Here is a 19,571-nt window from a genome sequence, read left to right as displayed (position 1 = left end):
GCCTCTTTAATTTTGCACTGAAGTCAGATGATAGAGCTCTTAGAACTCAAGAGTGAACCTGGATCTCTGGAGTTGTGAAGCTCCCACTTTGTGGCATTCTGAGGGCATGAATAAAAGATTTTTTTTTTTAAAAAAAAGGTCTCGCTGAGAACACCCAAATGAGTCAGGTGCAAAATGTTAAACAATTGAGCTGATTACTCACATGCCACGTAGAGTGATGCATTCTTACTCAAGGCATATCCCAGATGGTTTCTTGCCACGCATGTATATATGCCCTCATCAGATTTTCCTTTACGCCCCTGGTTCAGCTGATAGAAGAAGAGGGAGCCGTGAGGCAGGAGAGTCCGTTGGGATTGAGGGTCGTCCTTGCTGGTCTCCACTCGTTCGCCATTCCTGTACCACTCGATAACTGGCTGGGGCCTGCCCTCTGCCCGGCAATTCAGGGTAGCCGGCTCACCCCGGAACACGGCAAGGTCAGTTGGATGTTCAACTATCTCAGGGGGAGATTCATCCAGACGTAATCTGGAATCTGAAATACAAAAAAAAATTACTTATCAGCAACACAACACCTCGAAGAAACTCAGCTTCAATAAATGTAGGATAGAGTCACAAAGAAAGCCTTTGGCACATTGGCTTTCATACGTTTGTAGATCAAAGTAATGAGTACAGGAGACGGGATGTTATGTTGAAGTTGTACAAGGCATTGAGGAGGCCTAATTTGGAGTATTGTGTGCAGTTTCAGTCACCTACCTGCAGGTAAGATGCAAGTAAGATTGAAAAAGTGCAGAGAAAATTTACAAGGATGTTGCAGGGACTAGCAGACCTGAGTTATAAGATTGAATAGGTTAGAACTTTATTCCGTAGAATGTAGAAGATTGAGGGGAGATTTAATAGAGGTATACAAAATTATGAGGGGCACTTTATACTTTATTGTCGCCAAACAATATAGATAAGGTAAATGCAAGCAGTCTTTTTCTACTGAGATTGGGTGAGACTACAACAAGAGTTCATGGGCTAAGGGTGAAAAGTGAAATGTTTAAAGGGAACTTAAGGGGAAACATCTTCACTCAGAGGGTCACGAGTGTGTGGAACAAGCTGCCAGTGCAAGTGATGGATGTGATTTTGATTTCAATGCTTAAGAGAAATTTGGATAGATACATGGATGGAAGGAATATGGAGGGCTATGGTCCAGGTGCAGGTTGATGGCAGTAGGCATGAAGGCCCTGTTTCCATGCTGTAGTTTTCTATGACTCTATTAACTCTACTTTACTCTCCTAAAGGAGAGTCAGTTTCTACTCTAGATTTCCAGCATCTGCACGTTTTGATTTTCAAGTTATTGCAAATAGATATTTATTAAAATGACAGTTAGCCACCATAAATCTCTGGTCTTACACTAATATGTTGACCCACAACAGCCTTCCTCCACCCAGTTCAGAGATGGGTGTCAAATATTAGGCTTGCTGGAAACACTCAAATTCCCACGTGGGCACATGGCCAAGTGGTTAAGGCATTGGACTAGCGACCTGAAAGTCATGAGTTCAAGCCCCAGCCAAGGCAATGTGTTGTGTCCTTGAGCAAGGCACTTAATCACACATTGCTCTGCGACGACACTGGTGCCAAGCTGTATGGGTCCTAATGCCCTTCCCTTGGACAACATTGGTGTCGTGGAGAGGGGAGACGACTTGCAGCATGGGCAACTGCTGGTCTTCCATACAACCTTGCCCAGGCCTGAACCCTGGAGAGTGAAGACTTTCCAGGCACAGATCCATGGTCTCGCAAGACTAACGGATGCCTTTATATAAATAGATGCTGACTTGCATTGGTTTATGGCTTTAGAGAATCTAGAATTAATCCCCAGATCTGCACAATCCCTGCAGACTTTCATATAAAGTAGTTGTTCTTTATTGCTTGCCCTCCACAGCAAGGACTGTTGACTCTGTTGGAGGCCACGACAGCAGTTAAGGATTCTGATCACATACAGATTACCTTCCAACAGGTAATCCTAATCAATATGCCTCTCTCCATCCTGAGGCAATGAACCAAATTCTATTGCAGTTGCTACTAATCCAATCCAACAGTGGTTTACACTGCAGTTTTGCATCTCGGTCATTCTGGGTACTTGGTGAAGAGACTGACTTTTTTAAATATGGGAACATTACTGAAAGAGACTAGCCGTTAGAAGCAGAAAGTATGACATGTAACAGAACAACACCCCTAGCTCAGATGGACACTAAATTCCCTCAGAAACCCCATGGCCCAAAGTTACATTAGGATTAGTAAATCATCCAGGAGAAATTGTACCCATGTCATTTACCTTGCGTATCTGTCAAAATAAATTCAACTATCTCACCAAATTTCACTCATTCTCCAGATTTCCCATTTGCCTCCATACTGCCTGGCCAATTACGAGGCTGTTTTTTAACAATGTGCTGAGTACACATGAGAGTGCTGAGTTTATTTCGCCACACAATAATTTTCCTGTACAAGTCTTTGCTTAAATACAAACAACTGAAATACTCACAGTGCTTCCTCCAACTCAGCTATCAAAACAGGAAACTTTTTTTTAATAATAGCCTGCACACACGGAGGTCTTATTGTTCCAATAGCCTCTGACCTGAGCCACCATGTTGAACTGTCCGAGTTCCTGCATGACTCACTGGAAAGTATGCAGCCATGGGATCCATCAGACCTCTTGAATCAACGGAATTCTTCCACAGGAGCAAGCAGGAAAACATTAGAATTTGGAAGTATCCAAACGCACTATTTGACTGAAAGTTTGTCATTTTGTAAGAAAGTTGTATTAGACATTACTCACTAAATAACTAATGAGAGAGAATTTTCAACTTGTATATCAACTCCCAAAAAGGTGACATTGTCAGCAAGTAGGGCTGTGAATCCCGATAGCAGGCAGCTCAGTAAAATGGTCATACCACATTTTAGATCATCCATTTGCAGGAAGTGTATGTCATATTTTGGGGATAATATAGAAGAATCTACAATTTGGGGAAGCACAGCAGTGCCACTGCCTCACAGCACCTAACCATAGGTATGTGTGGAGTTTGCACATTCTCCTTGACCACACTGGTTTCCCCAGGATGTTCTGGTCTCCTCCCATATTCCAGGGATGCTCAAGTTGGCCCTGGCAAATCACATCCAGGCGTGTGGGTGAATGGTAGAGTAAGTGGAGTTGATGAGAAAGTGGAAAGAATAAAAATTGAGAGTAATGTGGGATTCGTATAAACAAGAGGTTGATGGTCAGCTTGGATTTAGTGGGGTGAAGAGACCTTTTCCATGCTATCTCTCTCTACGAATTTATGACTCTCAGAACTTTCTAATTCCCACATAAGGCTAGGTAAGAGAGAGACATTCTCATGAGATAAAAAGCAAAATTCAAGAAGGTTAATTTGAAATTCATCACTCACCTCAGAGAGAATTTTAGATCCAATGAAATGTGTGTGTAATAATTGTGTTAATATAGAGACACTGCAAATAACTCACACTTTGCCATCAATTCCGGAGCATGTCGAAGTTATGAAAGAGGGTGTTGGAACTTCTGAAAAATATTAAGTTGCGTAAGTCCCCAGGGCCAGACAGGATATACCCCAAGTTACTACCAGAAGCAAGGGGAGAGATTGCTGGAAATTTAATGCATCTTTCCTGGCCACAGCAATAGTACCAGAGGGCTGGAGGATGGCAAATGTTATTCTGCTGTTCAAGAAAGGTAATAAGATAATCCTGGGAAATAAAGTCAAGATGTTATGCTTATTCAAGATAACGTTGTGAAATCATTGCCATCCAACCAAAAGAGGAGACAGGAACTCCATTTCTTGTTTCTTCTGACCAAACAGACTTTCTCAGTGCCTTGGGTCATGTTTTCAAGTCTCTGAAGTTAAACTAAGGAACAAAACCAGCGGTGGGATTCTAAAGATATGGACTTTGGTCTTCCTGATAAATGGAGGTAATTTCTGTTTCATCAAAGTGGCCGTTGTGAAAGCAGATAGGACAACAGAGCTAAATCCATTCACATTTGGTTTTAACATGGCTGTTAGTTAGGGAGTCTGAAGTTCTGACTTTACTCAATGCAGCCAATCTGTCACCCAATGGCATGCATTCACCTTAACTTTACACAAGTTTTCACCCCTTTATTTTACATACTAAGCATCACTCTTGTTGTCTATATTCTTCCATTATTATAACCTCAGGAATGAGGATGTCCTAGTTTCACTTCAGCTTTCTACATTCTGAGGTGGCTAATAATGTTAACGTGGGAACTGCAGACTTCTCCTGTCAATGGGGCAGGTTGTAGCTGACAGGTTGACGTGAGTGGTGTGCACCTCCATCACTTATACAGGGTATCCGTGCTCCCAATGCATGGCCTTGAGATCCGCAATACCATTCCAAGTGCTCCTGCTCGGGCAGCATCACTGACCAACACATCTCTTCCCGGTGAGCTTAATTCACTCAGTGGCCACTTTATTAGGTACACCTGTACACCTGCTTATTAATACAAATATTTAATCAACCAATCATGTGGCAGCAACCCAATGCATAAAAGCACGCAGATATGGTCAAGAGGTTCAGTTGTTGTTCAGGTCAAATATCAGAATGGATAAGAAATGTGATCTAAGTGACTTTGACCATGGAATAATTGTTGGTAACAGATGGGGTGATTTGAGTATCTCAGAAACTGCTGATCTCCTGGGATTATCACGCACGACAGTCTCTAGAGTTTACAGAGAACTTTGCCAAAAACAAAAGCATCCAGTGAGTGGCAGTTCTGTGAGTGAAGATGGCTTGTTAATGAGAGAGGTCAGAGGAGAATGGCCAGACTGGTTCAAGCTGACAGGAAGGCGACAGTAACTCAAATAATCACACATTACAACAGTGGTGTGCAGAAGAGCATCTCTGAATGCACAACACGTTGAACCTTGAAATGGATGGGCTACAGCAGCAGAAGACCACAAACATACGCACAGTGGCTACTTTATTAGATACAGGAGGTGCCTAAGAAAGTGGCCACTGAAGTGTACATTCTCTGCACGTTTTGGATAGAAGGGGTTTGGAACGTCACCACCCACCCCAACAACCTCCAATGCACCTGAACCGACAATCACCACTGTGGCCACAAGATCAGTCTTCTGGAGAGTGAACCTTTAAAAGCACCTGATACGGATGGTGACCCTAGCCATGTGCCTAAGCTGCACAATTCAGCCGTTGGGTGTATTTGTATTTTCCATCTCTCGCTGTCTCAAGCTGAGGTTTCAAACTGCTTTAAGAAGACCACTATCATCCTGGAACTCTAGAAAAGCTAAGTAATGTGCATTAATGATTGTTGCCCAGTGCCTTTGACATCCACCATCATGAAGTGTTTAAAGAGGCTGGTCATGGCCCATATAAACTCCAGCCTCCCAGGCAATGTGAACCCACTGCAATTAACCTACCCCTGAGACAGGTCTACAGCAGACATCATTTCCCTGGTCCTATACTCATTTCTGGGGCATCTGGACAGTAAAGACAGCGATGTCAGACTATTGTTTATTGACTACAACTCTGCATTCAATGCCATAATTCTAAACAAGCTCATCTCCAAACTCCTAGACCTGAGACTCAACACCTCCCTTTACAGTTTGATCCTTGACTTCCTCACCAATGGACCACAATTATTTAGGACAGGTGGCAACACTTGCACCTTGATTTTTCTCAACATCGATGCCCCACAAGGCTGCGTCCTCAGTCCCCTATGCTGTTCTCTATGCACTCATGACTAGATTCTGCTCCAGCTTCATCTACAAGTTTGCAGGTAATACCACCATAGTGAGCCATATCTCACATAGTGATAAATCAGAGTACAGGAGGGAGATGGCCCTAGTGAAGTGGTGTCATGGCAAAAAGAGCAGGTCACCAACTTTAGAAGGGGGAGTGTTGCATGGTGTCACGCTCTTGTTTACATCAATGGTACTGAGGTCAAGAGGGCTGAGAACTTCAAGTTTCTAAAGTAATCTGTCCTGGCCTAACTAGATTGACACCACAGCCAAGAAAGCTCATCAGCACCTTTATTTCCTCAGGAGGCTAAAGAGATTGAGCATGTCCCCTTTGACTCTCAATAATTTTTAATCACCATAGAAAACATCCTATCTAGATACATCACAGCTTGGTACGGCAACAGATCTGCCCATGACTGCAAGAAACTGCAAAGAGTTATGGGCTCAGTTCAGCAAATCATGGAAGCCAACCTCCCCTCCATGAACTCTGTCTACACTTCTCACTGCCTCGTTAAAGCAGAGAGCAAAATCAAAAATCCCACTCACTGTAAACATTCTCTCTTCTTCCCTCTCCCGTTGAATAGAAGATACAAAGGCATGAGAGCACTTATCACCAGACCCAAGGACAGCTTCTACCCCACCGTTTTAACACTATTGAATAGTTCCCGAGAACAATAAGAGAGACTCTTGACCTCATAATCTACCTCACTATGGCCTTGCACCTTGCTGTCTACCTGCACTCCCTTTCTGTTCTATAACACTTTACTCTACATTCTGTTATTGTTTTACCTTGTACAATCTCAGTGTGCCTTCACAGTGGGTTGATCTGTATAAATGGTGTGCAAGACAAGTTTTTCACTGAACCTTGTCACATCTGATAAGAATAAACCAATTCACCAATTCAATCCTGACGTTTGGTGCTGTCTGTGTGGATTTTGCACAATCACCCCATAAGTATCCAATGGACACTGCAGTTTCTTTCCACATCTGAAGGAAAATGAAGCCCCCCATTTTGCTTTAAATAGATTAAATAATGTCTTGTCTCCCTTTCTCTTCACCATTTACACCTCGGACTTCAACTACTGCACAGAATCTTGTCATCTTCAGACGTTTTCTGATGACTCTGCCATAGTTGGATACATCAGCAAGGGAGATGAGGCTGAGTACAGGGCTACGGTAGGAAACTTTGTCACATGGTGTGAGCAGAATTATCTGCAGCTCAATGTGAAAAAGACTAAGGAGCTGGTGGTAGACCTGAGGAGAGCTAAGGTACCGGTGACCCCTGTTTCCATCCAGGGGGTCAGTGTGGACATGGTGGAGGATCACAAATACCTAGGGATACGAAATGACAATAAACTGGACTGGTCAAAGAACACTGAGGCAGTCTACAAGAAGGGTCAGAGCCGTTTCTATTTCCTGAGGAGACTGAGGTCCTTTAACATCTGTCGGACGATGCTGAGGATGTTCTACGAGTCTGTGGTGGCCAGTGCTATCATGTTTACTGTTGTGTGCTGGGGCAGCAGGCTGAGGGTGGCAGACACCAACAGAATCAACAAACTCATTTGTAAGGCCAGTGATGTTGTGGGGATGGAACTGGACTCTCTGACGGTGGTGTCTGAAAAGAGGATGCTGTCTAAGTTGCATGCCATCTTGGTCAATGTCTCCCATCCACTACATAATGTACTGGGTGGGCACAGGAGTACATTCAGCCAGAGACTCATTCCACCGAGATGAAGCACAGAGCGTCATAGGAAGTCATTCCTGTCTGTGGCCATCGAACTTTACAACTCCTCCCTTGGAGGGTCAGACACCCTGAGCCAATAGGCTGGTCCTGGACTTATTTCATAATTTACTGGCGTAATTTACATATTACTATTTAACTATTTATGGTTCTATTACTATTTATTATTTATGGAGCAACTGTAACAAAAACCAATTTCCCTCTGGGATCAATAAAGTATGACTATGACTAGATTAATGACTGTGAATTGGCCATAATGTGTATCTGAGTGATAGAATGTGGAGGAGTTGGTCTAATGTGGGGTAAATAAAATAAAATAGGGTTAGTGTAAGAGAGTGTGTGATGGTCACTTTGACTCAATAGCCTGTTTCCATGCTTTAATTCTTTATAACTTACCCACCTGTAATGACAGCAAGTGCTCCCTGCCCAATATGATGTAAGTTTTGGAAACCCATTAAGCATAGAACATACAAGACAAGATGTTGCCAAACTTCTAGGCTAAGTTACGCTGAACAGTAAGAATGATCTCCCATACGTTTCTCCCATAAAAGTTAAAGATTCTGCAGAATCCTGTTAATTAGCATACAGGTAAAAAAGTTTCCATTCCCTCCATTTATCAGGTGTCAACTCACTGGAATTTCCTATAACTAACGCGGCCTCATATCCTGCACAGATCCCAGGAAACACTTCCCTTCTTATCAAGGTCGCTGACATGAAAGCTTTTTCAATCTTCAGTAACTGCTATGAAAAGCAAAGGAAGCAAGTCATTGTCAAAACTGGGCTATTTCTACTGCAGACAGGAAGCTGAAGCATACAAGAAAGGAGTCAGTGCCTGACTTTAGAAACAAGCATTACGAACATCAGCAACCGAGCCTTGACGTCAGGATGTCCGCCTTTTCTTCTGAAGGGGCTCTGGAACAGTTGTGTTTGTGATAAAGAATTGTTGTTGGTGCCTTTGTATGTGAGGCTACAAGAGTCATTTAGTCTGCTTTAAACACAAGAGATTCTGCAGATGCTGGAAATCCAGGAGTAACACACAGAAAACTGGATGAACTGTGGTAAGGAATAAAGGGCCAACATTTCGAACGAGACCGATTTTCAAGTCCTGATGAAGGGTCTCGTTCCACAATGCCAACTCTTTACTCCCTTCCATAGATGCTTCCTGGTCTGCTCTGCTGAGCTTCGTAAAGCAGACTGTGTTAGTCTGCTTTACTCCTTGATGTGTAAGTGGGTGCTGTGCTCACCAGCAGCACTAGACAAAAAGATATTTAATCATGTTCCTATAATCAGCAACAATATCAATTGGGAAGGTATTTTGTCCTTCACTACTTCCTGCTAAGGAACTAAAACTAGAAATTGTATTAGAAAAAAATACTTATCCCTATTTTGATTAAGTGTGTATGCCATGCATTCCGGGCATGTTTTGAAGTGTTTCAGCCATTTCCAGCACAAATCCTCCCAGTTGGGAGACTAAACCGAGCATTTTCTGTCATTATTCACCTGAGCTCGGATATCACTAACCAAATGGAATTTTGCACCTGTGATCTGATTATTGGCTTTTCAGTCACAGCTGGAAAGCTGGTAAATCATACAGCAATTCGGGAACACAATGGGACATTGATTTTATCATTAGGCAGTGTCCCACATTGATTTCCACTAGCAGTCCTTCTGCACAGCAGCACCGGGAGAGGTAGACGCTTCTCTGTATTGTGCACCCCTCTGCAAGTTACTGCCATTCATTAGCCTAGCAAACTCTACTAGGACCAGAACAAAATGGAGTGGGGGGGGGGGAATGAAATGTGGGAGAAGAGGTGCTTCATTCATATATCACCGTGCTGCTTAACTCTTCTCCCAATTTCCAAGTCTTCCCTCACTTCCCCACCTCAATACCAGGCACACAAAGAGCCACAGGCTGTTCTTTTTAAACCACATCGATCGACTTCAGAGCCAGCGGCAGACAAACGATAAACACAGAGTAACACAGACAAAATGCCGGAGGAAGTCAGCAGGTCAGGCAGCATCTGTGGATGGGAATAAACAGGCAACATTTTGGGCCGAGACCCTTCATCAAGACTGGAAAGGAAGGGGGAAGAAGCCAGAATAAGGTGTGAGGAGGGGAAGGAGTACAAGCTGGCAGGTGATAGGGGAAGTCAGGTGGGTGGGGGAGGGGGAATCAAGATAGGAGGTGATAGGTGGAAAATGAGATTGATGAGGTTGACAAATGCAGTTTATTATTATTATTATTGAGATACAGCACAGAATAGGCCACTCTGGCCCTTCGAACTGCATCGCCCAGCAGCTCCTAATTTTCCATGGGCAATTTAAAATAACCAATTAACCTACTAACCAGAATGTCTTGGACCGTGGGAAGAAACCAGAGCACCTGGAGGAAACCCATGCATTCCACAGGGAGGATGTTCAGACTCCTTACAGATGACGTCAGACTGAATTTCAAACTCTGATGCCCTGAGTTGTAATTGTGTCATGCTAACCGCTATGCACCCCAAGTTGTATTGTTTGCAAATAGGAGAAAATTACAACAGCTAGCTCTTAAAGTGATCCAAACATTGCTTGCAACACACACACACACACACACAATGTTGGAGGAACTCAGCAGGCCAGGCAGCATCTATGATAAAAAAAAGAGTACGGTCAACATTTCGGGCCAAGACCCCTCAGCAGAACTGAAGAAACATTACTTTTTTTGGTAATACCTGATTAAGCCTTTAGGAATACATAGCACCCTCTTTCTACTCCAACAATAGTTTCAATCCAGTTCTAAAGCTCAAGATAAGCATTATAAACCATAAGCAAGTCAGGACAGGCAGGGGTGATCAATTCTCTGTCTTGAAGACCAATTGGGCTTCCACATAATTGTTATTGCCTTCCCCACTCCCTCCAAGAATTACCACTGAACTTAATTAAGCAACTCAATACCATGGGATTAGAACTCCTGTACTCTCAACAGGCCAATACTACACGACCATTCAATTGGCTTACCAGTGCTAACACTGGATGTGCATTAGCAGAGGTGAATTAATTGTCTCATCAAATATCGATCAGGAACTTGGATGATCAGGAAACAATCAGGAGCAGAAATTCATGACTACAACTACCCTGGCTGAAGTCAAACAGCTCTTTCCAGCTTCAGTTTCATTACATGAATAATGGAGTTGCTTTTTTCAGGTGAAGTCATGAACAATCACTGTTCAGTTTAGTGTGTTTTCAATCAGAAATTACATTTTACATTGCTTTTTTTTTCCTAATTTTCATTTACACATGGTGGCCCCAATGGCCAAAGCAGGTCATTCAAGGCAAAATTGCCTTTAAACTAGATCAGGGCTTCACCTGCCTTATATTGATAATCTTCTGGACCTCAGCAGAAATCAGATGGAGCTCTGGAGGTACTATATTTACGTTTGAAGATGCAAGCTCATTGAAGGTCTAAAGAACAGTCTGACCCAATCACGAAGAAACCAATATTCAGTAGGGTGGAGAGAAGAAATCAGTGTGACACTTTTTTTAAAATTGCACATCGACTTTACAAGCACTGTTAATCCAGGCTATGATTCCATCCATTTCAACGAATGCCTTCTGAAAGCTTGCCAAAGTGCTCCGTATCCTGGTTGATCCCAAGATAGGCTTCTGAATACATCATCCCTTTCCTGAGACCACCTGCTCCAACTCTTTAACATTAATTTTTGGTGACCATTTCAGGAATATCATCCCAAAGATGTGAGGATGACTACACTCAATTTATCTCCCAAGCCTCCTGAGTCACAGGTAATTCCCCAATCTGTATTCCCTACTGGAAAGTGGTACAAAATGTCTTCAGACCATAGTTACTGTATTACAGCTGAGTAATGCTTAAAGCTGCTTGTACAGAATGATCCCAAATTCTATGATGTCAAGGCAGCTGCGACTGCAAGGTCATACTCCTTATTCATTACCAGTATAGCACTCATTAGAAAGTAAAATCAGCAAACTGTACTAATTTCGCATTCCATGTGAAGTTGGCCTTATTTCAGCCCAGAGGATTAAGAAAACAAATGATTTCTATACAAGTAGTCTGTGCACTGCATCCAGAACAAGGAAGACAGTCTATTCTTCCCATCAGACAGCTGAAATGCCCTGAAATGTAAAATCCCTGAAGCAACTGAAGATGTTTTAACAAAATCTAGTAGCAACATCAATAGCATACATTAAAGTCCAGCCTCATTGGGAAAGAGAGACTGGTCAGAGATTGGGTGTTAATACAAGGACCAAATCTTAATCCCGCCCATATCCAGTCTGGCTCTTTGCGTGGGAAAGTGACACACACAAATGTTTACTCGTGCTTAATATGTGGTTTTCCAAAACAAAATATACCAGAAAATGACACTGAACAGAAATCACAATTTTCAGAACAGTTCCACCTTGTAATAATTCACCTCCACTAGTAAATCTGTGGCTCAGTAGCAAGATTCAGAAAGCTCTGTGCCTGAGCCTCAGACTGGAATCTTGAGGAAAGCCTTACAAGCAAAAATTTAATGCAGTACTGAGGGAGTGCTGTCTTTCAGCAGAGACAGCTCTCAGTCTGTCCTCTCAAGTGGGCATAGTTAACTCTACTGTTCTTAGAGTCTGAATACTCCTCCCAGCACCTTTCAATTCATTTGCAATAGCCAAGCTCAGACAATGAATGCCAGCGAGGGTGTGTGACTGGGTAAACAGTCTTAACAACATTACCCAAATATAATCAGGTATGGGCACCCTGCTACTAATGCTGAAACTATTCAACTCAGCCCAGGGACTGAATGTGGGATCATCCTTACCTGTATCACAGTACATGTGATGCATTAATTACATACCTAACTTCCAAGGGTTGCATTTTAACCTTAGCTTGGTTGTTCCCCTGGCTACTAGTGTAATTGCTGTGTACCAGAACAGGAGACAGATTCTTCACCAGGTGCGTGCCTGATTACTGCACGCCATAGTGGAAGAAAATGACAAGACAGTATTAAAACAGAAATTACTAAAGAACTAAGGAAGACATAATTACAATAAGTGCTTGTAATTCCAGAACTCAAGGTTAAAATTTTACCTCAAAGGGGAAGAATAGTTATAAAGAGTTTAATTAAGAAGGTGACAATTACATATACAAAACATCGGATGCCATATCAGTCTGCGGCTGTAAAGAAGCACTTGAAACAGATGTTAGATCCCTTTAACATACAAACAAAAGAATTGCTGTTTTGGGTATACTGGTTTGAACTGAGTGCCATGCCCAAGTGGCTTGCTATGTGTTTGGATTATTTGTTTGTTTGTTTGTTTATTATTGAGATATACAACATGCACTGCCTAGCAACCCATATATTTAACCCTAAACTAATCACAAGGCAATTAACAATGACCAATTAACCTATTAAGCGGTACGTCTTTGGACTGTGGGAGGAAACCCACATGTTCACAAGGAGGATGTATAAACTCCTTACAGAGGACACCGGAACTGAATTCCAAAAGGCCGAGCTGTATTAGCGTCACTGTTCGGCAGCTTTCTTAATTGAAATGGCACGACTTTTTCATTATTGCAAGGTCAGTATGGAGGATGGTGGGCTTACAAAGGACGTTGGAACCGAACTGAGACTACAACCTCCTCAAGCTCCTGCCCTACGCTGCCCCACGTGGCATCCACCATCTCCCTTCCATATTTTCCATTTGCACAAACACTCCTCTCCGCAGCTGAGAACGCTGTTGTGACACCTTTCTGTCTTCTCTGAAGGACATCAGAGTGCTGGGGATTACAGGTTACAAACTGCCAATTTACAGACACCCCTGGATCAAACTCCTACAATATTATTAAATTCAAAATATCCAATGTATGCACATAGATATGCATTTCCTGTCTCTACTTTTGTGGTTCATTCAATACAGTCTTGCATGTTTTTTATGCCATTCATTACAATACTGTGCAGCAGTGGTGACCATATCAAGTGATTTTTATGTACTTTCCAACTTATGGACAAAATCAACTTCTGTTAAAAAAAATGGAACCTTGTTATTAGCCAGGGATGTCCACAGAGCAAATATGGGCAGTGCTCAGAGTCCTTCAGCGTTGCTGTCGAGACAACACCTGGCGCCTCTCTTCCTGTATACCACCCACCTTCTGATGGCTGTATTTATTTTCAACCCTCAAGAACCTTGCAGCATCTATCATTGCCATCTCTCTCTGGCACTGCACTAATCCTTGCTGTGCGTTTAAACATAATATTTAATGCAGCATATTTGTCGAGTTTGTGTTGTGGAATTCTGCAGGTTAGACTTTTAAAAACAAAATACTTGAAATGAGACAAGTCATGGCTAGCCCTGAATGATTTTGTCACTTTTAACTTGTGTCAGAATGGTGTTACCTACATAGACCTTGCCAGCACATGGTATCATATGAATTATTCATGGTGAACAAGATCAACAAGCTTCAGACTACATTGACTCCTCAGTAGCAGCATAAACTAATCACTTGAATTATCCTAAACCTGCTGATCATAATTCTGAATTTTTCATCCTTAAGGGACAATATCTGGGGTGCCAAACTTTTACACAGACTGGTTGGTCTCTGGCCACAGGACGTAGTTGAATTGAATACAACTACTCCATTTAAGAGGCATCTAGATAGAAACAAGACACAGATGGATTCAGTGCTGGAGCTGGCAAATGAGATCAGTGTGGTTAGACAAAAAGATGGCAATGGACACAATGTAATCTGATGGGCTGAAAGGCCCATTTTAGCAGTACGACCCTATGACACTCAGAATATTTAACTAAAATCCTTCTTACCAATGGGTGTTAAAGATACCATGCTGCATATTAAGGAGGGGTAACAAGTTCTTCCAACATTATTTGCTCACCCAGCAGACCGTGCACTTTCATCTCACCATCTTCTTCACAAAAAGTAGCTTTTCCACTTACTTTTAAAGCAAGTATTAATGAGAGTAAGGAATATGATGACTTGGATTACATCGATTTCAAAGCTCAAAGTAAATTTATTATCAAAGCACGTATATGTCACCATATACTACCCTGAGATTCATTTACTTGCAGGCATTCACAATAGAACAAAGAAATACAATAGAATCAATGAAAAACGGCACACAAAGACGAACAAGCAAACTATGTGCAAAAGAAAACAAACTGTGCAGCTACAAATAATAATAATAAATATGTAAATAAAATAATACAGAGCTCATAAGCTGTGGAGCCCTTGAAAGTGAGTCCATCGGTTGTGTTCAGTGTTGAGGTGAGTGAAATTGTCCATGCTGGTCAGGGGCCTGGTGGTAAAGAATAACTATTCCTGAACCCAAGGCTCCCGTACCTCCTTCCTTATGGCAACAGTGAGAAGAGAGCATGGCCTGGATGGTGGGGGTCCCTGATGATGGATGCTGCTTTCTTGTGGCAGCGCTCCTTGTGGATGTGCTCAATGGTGGGGAGGGCTTTTCCTGTGATGGACAAGAAAAGCTATTTTGACTCTTTACTGTGGAGCCATGGAGACCAGAATGGCTCTTTGAAAGGTTATCCAATTTCTCCATCACCACCTCTTTTTTCCAATTCCCTATTGATGTTTCTATTTAGTCTGATTTTAACCACCATTATGGGCTGTATATTGCAGATCATTACTTGCCCATACAAAAGAAGTCTCTAGAAATAAATTGTGTACTGTAAGGAATGATATCATGGAAATATTTCTAATGATGTAGTCCTGTCACAACTGCTTGGTAGGCAACGAGCCATTTCCCCATTGAAATAAGTGACGGGTTTAATTCCTGGAGAGATTTGTGCTGCTCCAGTTCTGATCTCTTTGGCCAGGGGTGGTGAATCTATGGAACATGTGCCCAATATGGCGCACGCAAAAGTTCCACTGGCACGCATGTTATGCCGTCCCTTCTGTCTTTAAAAATCCCTCCATTCTTTAAAAAGATGCATAATGATTAGCTTTACTTCCAAATGAAGCAGCAAATTATTTTTTACAACACCACAGCGGTAAAGTTTTCACAGGATTCCATATTTATTAATGCTAATTCATTAATCAGTGATAATCTCTGCTCAAAATTGCCATGACATGCAAAAGTGAATTTTTTAAGAAGATTATTGCCAATTTGGGAACGCACAACTGGCTTGGACCATCTATTCACTGTACTGTAGGAAGTTAGAAATTCCTTCCTCACTGCACCCCACCTCTTCACTTCTTTCATACATTCTCTTTGATCATGGTTTTGCCTGCTTGTTCTATTATCTTCTTGTGTGGCTTGATATCATTTTGTTTTCTTACAGCTAATGGGAGCATTTCAGGAGATTTTATACAAACACAAGCTGTTACTCATTGAGAAATGTAACAACAGGACTGGGCAAGCAAAGGTGATTTCTCTTCTTTCAGCCATGTAGAGATCAATGTTAGTGGTCCACTGCCCATCAAGACTGGTATCAGTACAAACTGTCCAGGGAAACTAAACACGAGGAAATCTGCAGATGCTGGAAACTCAAGCAACACACACAAAATGCCGGTGGAACGCAGCAGAACAGGCAGCATCTCTAGGAAGAGGTACGGTCGATGTTTCGGGCTGAGACCCTTTGTCAGGACTAACTGAAAGAAGAGATGGTAAGAAATTTGAAAGTGGGAGGGGGAGGAGGAGATCCAAAATGATAGGAGAAGACTGGAGGGGGAGGGATGGAGCCAAGAGCTGGAAAGTTGATTGGCAAAAGGGATACAAGGCTGGAGAAGGGAGAGGAGCATGGGATGGGAGGCCTAAGGAGAAAGAAACAGAGGGGGCGGGTGGAGAGCCCAGAGGAAGGTGGAGAGCGGGCAAGGAGTTATTGTGAGAGGGACAGAGGGAGGAAAAAAAAGAGAAAGAAAAAAGGGGGAACAATTATAATAAATAAGGGATGGAGTAAGAAGGGGAGGAGGGGCACTAATGGAAGTTCGAGGAGTCCTTTTTGTGTGTTTACAGTATTAGAAGCTAAATCAAAGGAACACTAAACACTAAAGCAGAACCAGTCCCTGTACAATGAGCAGGCATACATTCTTGGCAAGGAATCATACTTATGTGGAGCAGGGGGCATTGTAATTAAATTCTAACTAAATATGTAGCATTTCCAGAAGTACAAAGGAAATCAAATTAAATAGATGCTTTTTTAAAAAAATGTAAATTCATTTAATTACTGTTTTGCTCACAAACCTGTTAGTGCCTGCAGCTCTGTGTAGATGAACGTTGTTGTGTCTAGATGCACACCTTAAAAGGGTCGTTTTCAAATGCATCTGTTAATCTCGCCTGTCGCTCATAGAAATTACGTGACAAGACGCTAATGTATTTACAGTCAAAACCGTACATTTAATAAATTATTCTACTCTCCATTCCAAAAGCATATGTTTGATTTTCGCAGTTTCAATGCAATATTTCTGGTACCTGAGATTAGTTTACAGCTAACTTTTGTTGTTCTGAACTCGCCACCGGAACGAATTACTTTTTAGAATACATGCAAATTAACAGTGCGGCTCCAGCGGATTATTTCAAGGGCAGATCCTTCAGTAATCCTTTTCCCGTTCACCGTATGGCTGGGAATTTTCGGTTGATGGTGAAGGAAGGGGAAAGTTATCTGACGGTCAGCGAAATGTTTGATCCTAAATTATCAACAGTACAACGGCAATGGGAAATACAGAAAATGCTGGTCAGACAGCATCTGTGATGAAAGAAATGGACTTAGCGACTCAGGTCGATGACCTTTTATCGTTTGTTTTCAAACATTTACTTCATTTAGTCCGACTCTGTGCCGAACTTGAAAGTGAGGCCTCAAAATGTTGTACAACCTAATCTAAATTCTTCTGTGGAACAAATTAAAATTACAATGTAGGGATTCCTATAACTCAGGTGTTCCCAACCTGGGTCCACCGACCCCTTGCTTAATGGAACTGGCCCATGACATAAAAAGGGTTGGGAACCCCTGCAAAATACCACTTGCAGTGCCCGTGTTAAAATCACCTTTCCACTCACCTTGCAAAGAAGGGGAGAATTCCCAAAGTAGCAGGAGCTGGAGCAGCAGCTTTGCCTCGGCTTTCATCTGCACTGAGCATCGGAGACTGCAACCCCGCTTTCTCCAGTGTCCCGCAAGTTTAAAAACTCCCGGCAAACTTTTAAAATGTTAAACTCCCAGTGCCGCTTTGCTCTCACGTTTCTGTGAATCTTTTCTTCTTCGGCAAGTCTGCTTATTCCCTCTCCTGCTTTGCTGTGATCTATTTGACGTCTCTTACACCACAGATCTATCTATATCTCCCTTGTTCTTCGCGACGGCTAGATATACAGTATTTCCTTACGGCGTGAATGCAAACGTTAGAATCCACATCCACAATCTTCCAGCACACCGCTCTCCCGGCACCAAGCCCCGCCCAGTCATTTAACTCCTTAAAAGCTATGGTTGAGGAAACAAGAGTTTATAGCCATTGGGAATAAAACCAGAAAAATGTTCAAAATACTCGTGGTGTCAGGCAGCATCCATGAAGAGAGAAACACAGTTAATGTTTCAGGTTCAGTGATCTTTCAACCAAACTATATATTGTTCTGAAACATTAACTGTGTTTCTCTCTTCATGGATGCTGCCTGACACCATTTGCTCAAACATTTTGTGTGTGATTCAGCGTCAAGGCAGCTGTCAGCAGTCCATTACTAAAGCCAAGAGGGCACAGGGGTCGACACTGGAGGAATGTGAAGATTTAGATTTGCTGGCTTGGAAAAGTTTGTAGATATGGGACAGAGTGGGTTAGGTTAGAGTCAGGGTTAGGAAGGGAAAAGTCTGAAAGTTTCTAAACTGATAGAAAATCAGTGTAGGTTTGTCAGTAGTGAGTTGGATCAATGTAAGTATGGACTGTAGAATTTTGGATGAGTGAACATTGAGTTGAAGAATAATAAGTGCTTCAGGAGAGGTGGAGGCTTGCGACCTGCAACCAGCAATGTCACCGAGGGGAATGTAATCCCAGTGATGAAGCCAATATATGGTTCAGCTCTGTAGCAGCACAGGAACAAGCTGCTCAACTCAGACTCAGGCTGGCACAGAGAATATCCTGGGTACGGAATAATGCCCAAGGAGCTCAGATTGTGGCAGGATCCAAAGACAAAGCCTTACCCATTGTCCAGACAATATTGGTGTTAGAGCAGGGAAATAATCCCGGGATGTGACACTCAGAGAGATGTGAACAATGTTAGTAAATACTGACCCTGATGTTATATTTCCAGACAGTATCTCTGAGGTACATCATTATGTACCATTTCATATGACATAGGCGTTCATGGTCTTTGACCATGATTGTTGGCAAATTTTTCTACAGAAGTGGTTTGCCATTGCCTTCTTCTGGGTGGTGCCTTTACAAGATGGGTGACCCCAGCCATCAGCAAAACGCTTCAGAGATTGTCTGCCTGGTGTCAGTGGCCACATAACCAGGACGTGATATGCATCGGCTTCTCATACTAGCATCCACCACCGGCTCCCGTGGCTTCACATGACCCTGAAGCAGGCATTACACACTTGCCCAAGGGTGACCAGCAGGCTAGCGGAGGGAAGGATCGCCTTACACCTCCTTTGGTAGAGACGTATCTTCACCCTGCCTCTGAGGCTGTAGCGTTTATATAAGGAAAAGGATCAGGTGGGTTCATTCTGTGGTTGTAAAATTAACTGACAAGGATATGTAGAAGAAATTCAGATTTCATTTCGATAAATAAGAACAGAGGATATGTTTATGATCGAGGCAGTGGAAGGAGGTTCCCCATCTGAGCTTTTATCTCTTTTCTCCTGCCTATCACCTTCCCCTGGTGCCCCTCCTTCTTTCCTTTCTCTCATGGTCCACTCGCCTCTCCTACTAGATTCCTTCTTCTCCAGCCCTTGAACCTCCCCACCCAGCTGGCTTCACCTCTCACCTTCCAGCTAGCCTCCTTCCCCTCCCCCCACCTTTTTTATTCTGGTGTCTTCTCCCTCCCTTCTCCGTCCTGAAGAAGTGTCTTGGCCCAAAATGTCGACTATCTATTAATTTCCATAAATTCTGCCTGAGCTGCTGA

General features: G+C 42.6%; 1 protein-coding gene across 3 annotated transcripts in view; it reads right to left on the bottom strand.

The window, feature by feature from the left end:
- Nucleotides 1-17,874, bottom strand: part of robo4 (roundabout, axon guidance receptor, homolog 4 (Drosophila)) — a 113,633-nt gene extending 95,759 nt beyond the window's left edge. For all 3 annotated transcript variants that reach the window (XM_063038288.1, XM_063038289.1, XM_063038290.1), the window contains exons 1-2: nt 17,520-17,874; nt 203-529 (exon numbers count right to left, since the gene is read on the bottom strand). In XM_063038288.1, the coding sequence (XP_062894358.1) occupies nt 203-529; nt 17,520-17,586 (394 nt within the window). In that variant the 5' untranslated portion in view covers nt 17,587-17,874. The remainder of the gene's footprint in view (nt 1-202; nt 530-17,519) is intronic.
- Between the last annotated feature and the right edge of the window lie 1,697 nt (nt 17,875-19,571).

The sequence above is a fragment of the Mobula hypostoma genome, chromosome X2 (assembly GCF_963921235.1).
Source record: "Mobula hypostoma chromosome X2, sMobHyp1.1, whole genome shotgun sequence".
NCBI classification, from domain to species: domain Eukaryota; kingdom Metazoa; phylum Chordata; class Chondrichthyes; order Myliobatiformes; family Myliobatidae; genus Mobula; species Mobula hypostoma.
This window is presented reverse-complemented; position numbering and strand designations above follow the sequence as displayed.